Source organism: Pundamilia nyererei, unplaced genomic scaffold, assembly GCF_000239375.1.
Source record: "Pundamilia nyererei isolate P.nyererei 1_Seehausen unplaced genomic scaffold, PunNye1.0 scaffold00191, whole genome shotgun sequence".
Lineage (NCBI taxonomy): Eukaryota > Metazoa > Chordata > Actinopteri > Cichliformes > Cichlidae > Pundamilia > Pundamilia nyererei.
The window spans coordinates 674,483-680,882 of NW_005187592.1; the positions used below are offsets into that span (position 1 = coordinate 674,483).

A 6,400-nucleotide genomic window follows, 5' to 3' on the forward strand; every position below is an offset into this window, starting at 1 on the left:
TATACATATGAGTAAGTGTCATAAAATGATTAATCTGAATGTGAGAAACATAAACATCTGAGCAGGATGTAAGAAGTGTAGTTTGCTGTACTGCCTTGAAAGGACTCATTGTGCTATTAGAGCATCTCCACCTACCTCAGCTTTCTCTTCATATTAGTGAATGAGTCTTGGCAGCTATTTAAACATCACTCCACATTTACTTCAGTGGAACCAGAGAAGATGCAATGTGATGCCAGGAGAAGCCCAAAGAAATTGTTTCCTACTCTAAACCATCGTATTTTCCTGGTGGAAACCATTTATTGGATGTGTAGAACTTGGAACTCATGTCTCTATTTCCGAGGCAGTTCTGGGTAATAATCGCCAGGTTCAGTCTAAGAAGCACCCACCACCCTCCGTCCTTAGACGCAATGTTCAATGTGTAGGCCTGAACAGGGTTGTAATTATATTGAATTTGTGTTTGCATATGTTTGATTTGGTTTGATGTGGCACGAGCTAGGAGCTTGTGATTTGTCCTTTCAAAAGTGACTCTCAGCCCCAATGGAACAATCGCTGCTCTGTCTCTCTCTCTGCCTATGGCCTGAAAAGTCCTCGGTCTTAGTACCTGGTGTGTCAGAACTATTTGCAGAGCATTTAGGGAACACACGTTTTTGGTCTTGCCCACAAAATTATATTTAATGAAATGCATGAACACAGTTAAGGCTGGCAACAGAAACAGAAGACTGACTGAAAGAAGAACTGTAAGGTTAATAATTGTTTTCACATCCAGTTTTACTCATGAATGAAAGCTTGACCAAAAACGTGCTTTAAACTCTTAATTAAAGCATCTTTTTGTTCTGACAAAAGGCATTTTTTCATGAAATTTATATCATCTCTCTCAGACTCTTTATGATGGAAAATGGCATCAGATTAAAGTACTAGTGAGGCATCGCCAGGTCACCGGTTTCCTTGACGACCAGCGCATCCAGGAACTAATGCTGAAACCGGTGGAGCCAATTTACATCAATGGGGAAACGCAGGTGTCTAAGAGGCGAGGAACAGACATCACTGTACCTGTGAGTAACACATGTAATTACACTGGAGCTTTGAGCCCTGACGCTGATCTTTTACTTGATTTGATTTGAGGAGATTGGAGTGTTTTTATATGCAGAAAGAGTTTAGATCATTGGCATGTTTAGCTTACTTTCTGATGATCCTTTTTGTTAAAGCAATACGTTATTTGAGTCCAGTACATTCATTCTGGGAGCTACACCACACCTGACCAAATATAGTATAGGAAATGCTTCTGGTAAGAAATTAGCCATGATAATTTCTAACTCCATCCAAATTTCCTGTCACTTACCTGAGTTGCAGAGGCAGGAGCCTAAGCAGAATATTTAGATGTCCCCATCCCAGGTTACCTCCTCCAGCTCTTTTAGAAGGATAGTGAGATGTTCCTGAGCAACCATGCTTTGGAAAAGCTATTCCAGAAGCTTAATGGTTTACATTCCCAAACCAGTTCTGATGTGTTTCTGGGATCACTGTCCTGGTGGAACATCCACTCGTGTCCTGGGTTTAACCATCTGTGGTGAATTTGGTGAATTTTGAGGTAGCTTCTTGTTTTCATTGTTCCGTCCACTTTGTGCAGTGTACTGTAGCACTGGGAGCTAAACAGCTCCAGAGCATCATAGCTGGTGCAATGTTCTTGGGAAGGCTCCCCTTTATTTCTCCAGACATATCTCTTGTCAAATAGCTCAATCTTTGTCTTGTCTGACCATAAAACTTTCCCAGAAATCATTTGGCTTGTCTATGTGGACGCCCACTGTGAACAGTGACACTGATGCTGCAGCAGTTTCCAGTTCATGGCAACCCTAAGCCTGGGTGGTTCCTGGATTTTCTAAGCAATTTCCTATTATTTTAGGGTGACATCTGGGTATCCTTCCAAAAAAAGGAAATCTGCCGTAGAAATGGCTCCAAGAGTCCCTCCCAGTCTATAGTGTATAAAGCTACAGATTTCCTTTTCAGACTTTCTGTGACTTCTTGCACATGATCAATTTTTAAGTATTGGTCATTCAAACGAGCCAAACGAATTCTGTTTTATCCTGGCACAGACAAACTACCAGTCATAGTTAATCATGATCATCAGTGGGAAGTTAATAGGCCTTGTCAAGTTAAAATGTATTGCAGAACCTTCAAAACCACTTCCTAAAATATTTTCAAGGAGATGTATGTATATATTTGAGCCTGTATGTAAATAAATTAAAATTGCACAACCAATGCTTTTTATTTAAGTAACTTAGGATGTATGCTGTATAATCATTCCACCCTGGAAAAAGAACACTTCAAAGAAAGCCCAAAACAGGACAGCCATGCCCATGATGAGTGTATGTAAACCTCTGACCACAACTGTATATGACAACCAGACCTTTGAGTCTACATGAGGGGAGGACTGTTAGCTGGCAGAGCACTATTTTACCTGAGCAAGAGCCCAAAATACTGGTGCTCATCCAATCAGAGCAGCAACACATCCCCAACCTGCGGAAGACAATCCACGCTTTCACTCATTTTGCCATGACTGATATGAGCACTCACTGCTTCAACGCTTTATATACAAAAAGAAATATGGAAAGCATAATTGGACCCCTTTAAAATGTTGCCAGTAGGTTGGATATATTTTGTTTAATATGCTTGACTGTCCAGAGAATGATATTCTGCATAAATGATCCTACAATTATTATTATAGTTTGCAAGGTGTTACAATCATTAGGGTACCATGCAACATTTGTTTTGTTTTTAACACACGGCTATAGCATGTATGGATGTAGATATCATTACTATTATCATATGAAGCGCAGTTTGCAACATTTGTAACATTTACATGTTGCAAAATCATCACCGTTCAGCCTTCAAAGCATCGTGTCACGCATCAAAGATGACACTAGTTTCTGTTTTTACAAAAAGCATGTTTGAAATAATCAGATCGTCCATGTTGTTTCGACTCAGGTGGAGATTCAGAAGCTGCGTCTCTACTGTGATCCCCATCAGAGCGAGAGAGAAACAGCTTGTGAAATCTACTCCGTCGTAAGATCTCTGCTCTCACTCTCTCTTCCTTTCCACTTCAAAGGCTTTGTACTTGAAAGGCTGTGTATGGCTGCGTGTATGAGCCTGCGATGACGATAACCATTATGTTTTCTCTTGTCTTGTCTCTCCTGATACGCAGGATGATGAAAGGGTAAGGGTGAATTCACACATATTTAATCTGAGGTCGCTAATAAAAGTTTCACCACTGAGGTGTTGTCAGGGTAATCCGTTTGTGACCCACTCTGTTAATTTAATTGTGTATGTGTATCTTCAGTGCCCTCTGAATAGAAGTGCCACAGTGGAAGAAGAAGACTGCGATTGTGTAGTCGGCCCACCAGGACCCACGGTAACACACATAAAGACCTACATTTGATAGATTACATGTCTGTTTCCTTTCCTATGGTTTTAACACCAGGCTCTGATGTCTGCAAGATCCCTGCTGCTCAACAAAGAGTGTGCTGATGAGTGTGATCCATCATCATTCTCATTTAACAGCTTGGTTATTCTTTGATTTTGATGTTCACATATAGACAGTGCTGCTAGTTTACACAACATTCTTTGTTGCTTTTTTGGATGCAATAATAATCAGTTCTTTACTGTATCATTATATTGGAGGTCATTACACACCCATCTAAAATGGTATATGCTACATAGAGAGGGGAGAAGAGACCACAACAGGGCAATTGGAAACTAGGAAACTGCTAGTTTATTTGATGTGGATTTGGAGCCTCATTCAAAAAACATACATATCAAGACTTGACTCCTCTACTAATTACCTCTAATGATGTGTGGTTGTGATGAAGCCCAGTTAATGAGTCACAATAGTATTTGTTTGGTAAGGAAAGTGTCCACGATGTAGAAGCAGTGCACGCCTAAATCGCATCTCTTGCAAACTTGTTATGTTTCCTGAAAAGTCTCCATCGTGTCTGCAGCCAAAGCCATGTACAGTCACGTTAGGAATATTAAGGTTTCTGATTTACAAGGATTTGAAAAATGAATTCTTCCTAGAATTCATGAAAGATATTTGCAGCCAAAAGATCCCTGGTTCAAGTCGCACCGTTTCAGGGGGTCACGAGCCAGTGAACTCCCAGTGCCAGTCCAAAACCCAGATGGGACGGTCACATCAGGAAACCACTCGGTGTAAAATCATACCTGTGATTCCATCACTGTGGTGGAGCGTCTGAAAGTACTTTCCATTAAATGTTATGGGATCAGTTGTTCCAAATTTGAAGGCAGTTCATTGTCATATTCTGGGACGGTTGAAGCGATGGGCAGCCACAGCCTTGGTATTCATAGAGCCAATGGCATAGCTGCTGTTGTGTCTTAATGTAAGAAGAAAGTTTCTGATTGGAATATTTTTATATTACAGGGTTCACCAGGTGAGAAAGGGACACATGGGCCACGAGGGCCTGAAGGCAAGCCTGTAAGTACGGATATCTTTGGACGTTTTTCATTCTGTTTTATCTTTGGATGCATGTTTGAACATGATGCAATTGTTCTCAGGGTAAAGAAGGAAAACCTGGTGATCCTGGCCCCCAGGGGTTTCCAGGGATGAAGGTATAAGGAAACACCACGATAATACCTTTGAATAGACGCATTGCACTTCTCTGTTTCTGTGTGTTGTACAGAGCTGCATGTCCTCAAAGAGTTACTCCTCCCTGTGTTATTCACCCACCCGCATGCTTTATAGCACATTATATATCAATTTGGTTGTCTTTCCCTTTGATTAATAATAATAACAATAATAATAATACAACATTATTATTATTATTATTATTATGTCTGACACAAGGAAGAAAACTGCACTTTACATAAAGCATTGGTGGCTATAAGACAGAAACGTTTCTGGAGACTCATCGATTCGCTGTTGGCTTTAACTCGCTTTTTAAGTCTGTGTTTCACCAGCAAATTAGTATTTGCGTGATGAGGAGTTCAATGCAGAGCGATAATTATTGTGTACCCAAGAATGTACACACAACAGCCACAATTTCAAAAATTAACATGTGGTGACTGTCATGGATGATCTGGAGGAAAGTCTTTCTGCATGCCTTTGTTCATAAAGGACGTCTGAAATAGTGACATCACACATGTTTGTTCAGATGTGATCAAACTATAAGCCTAACAAGTTATGTCTTTGAATATCCTGCAAATGTATTAAGTTTTAAATGTATTATAGAAAACAGGCAGATCAAAATACTTTATGCTGTTTATTTCGGTGAACACTTTTCTGACCTGTCTTCCCTCTGCAGGGTGAAGCAGGTCCGACAGGAGCAAGGGGAGCACCTGGTCCTAAAGGTGCAAAGGTAAGTGTTAGAAAACCAGGAGCATTCGTGTGTGTTCTTATTCACACTGGTTGTTTTATAGACAGTTCTTCAATGTGTTGCAGGGAGACAGAGGCGAGCCAGGCTTAACAGGAGAACCAGGTCTCCCAGGACCTAAGGTAAGACTGGGAGAGCAACAGTCCCACGGACGTTTTGAATGATATATATTATAGATATATTTCTGCAGCTCTCTCTCGTTCATTGTGTCTTGGCCACTTCTTCTGTTTTAGTGCTGCTTTGTGTCGCTGTACTGCAAGGCACAAGAAGCCACTGATGCTTTACAATATTTTAGACAACTTAATGATTTGTATAACAAATTGTTAAAAACAACATGAATTGTTAAAAAAATGACGTTTGAAATTAGAAGCATTTGTTTTCCTTCTTTTCCCCACAGCTAATCTTATAACATTGTACATGCTGCTGTAGCAAATAAAAACAAAATCTTTCTGCATGATTCTTAAATTCACTCTTAAATCTCCTAAAATGTAAGAAATAAATGTTCGAAAAAGTTCAGGTTCAAGACACGAGTCTTTAAATGCTGCCACATTTAGCACGGACGTTTAAAACACTCACCATGATCATCCTGTTGAATTTAATTTGTTTCTAACAAATTTTCCTGCACAATAACAAAACTTTGCTGTTAATGTGAGTTTGAAACTCTAGAGAAACATTTTCTATGTCAACCAACAGAATTAAAATTAAAAGATGGTGAAGTTATTATTATAAGTGATCACATTTGAATGTTAGCAACATTCTTCATGTGCAGGGTCTCCCTGGTGAGAGAGGAGAGCCAGGACCTCCAGGAGAAGCTGGGCCGATGGTAAGCTCTAGAGGGAGTTAGCTGATGCTCATAGGATGCTAAACCTTTCAAATGTAGGGCTCTGTCTGATGTCACGAGATCATCAGATTATTCCAAAACACTCGATAAGAAAGCTATGATAAGTTAAAAGCAGTTTAAACACGGCAAGCAAAAGTATTTCAAAATGTAACAAATCAAAAATATCTTGAATGTGTTTATATGA

At 39.8% G+C, this 6,400-nt stretch overlaps 1 protein-coding gene across 1 annotated transcript in view; it reads left to right on the top strand.

The window, feature by feature from the left end:
* Positions 1–6,400, top strand: part of LOC102209986 (collagen alpha-1(XXI) chain-like) — a 71,122-nt gene that overhangs the window by 8,291 nt on the left and 56,431 nt on the right. Inside the window, exons 10-18 of the mRNA XM_013914375.1 lie at positions 879–1,052; positions 2,980–3,057; positions 3,197–3,208; positions 3,332–3,403; positions 4,427–4,480; positions 4,561–4,614; positions 5,307–5,360; positions 5,444–5,497; positions 6,145–6,198. Coding sequence (XP_013769829.1) covers positions 879–1,052; positions 2,980–3,057; positions 3,197–3,208; positions 3,332–3,403; positions 4,427–4,480; positions 4,561–4,614; positions 5,307–5,360; positions 5,444–5,497; positions 6,145–6,198 — 606 coding nt within the window. The remainder of the gene's footprint in view (positions 1–878; positions 1,053–2,979; positions 3,058–3,196; positions 3,209–3,331; positions 3,404–4,426; positions 4,481–4,560; positions 4,615–5,306; positions 5,361–5,443; positions 5,498–6,144; positions 6,199–6,400) is intronic.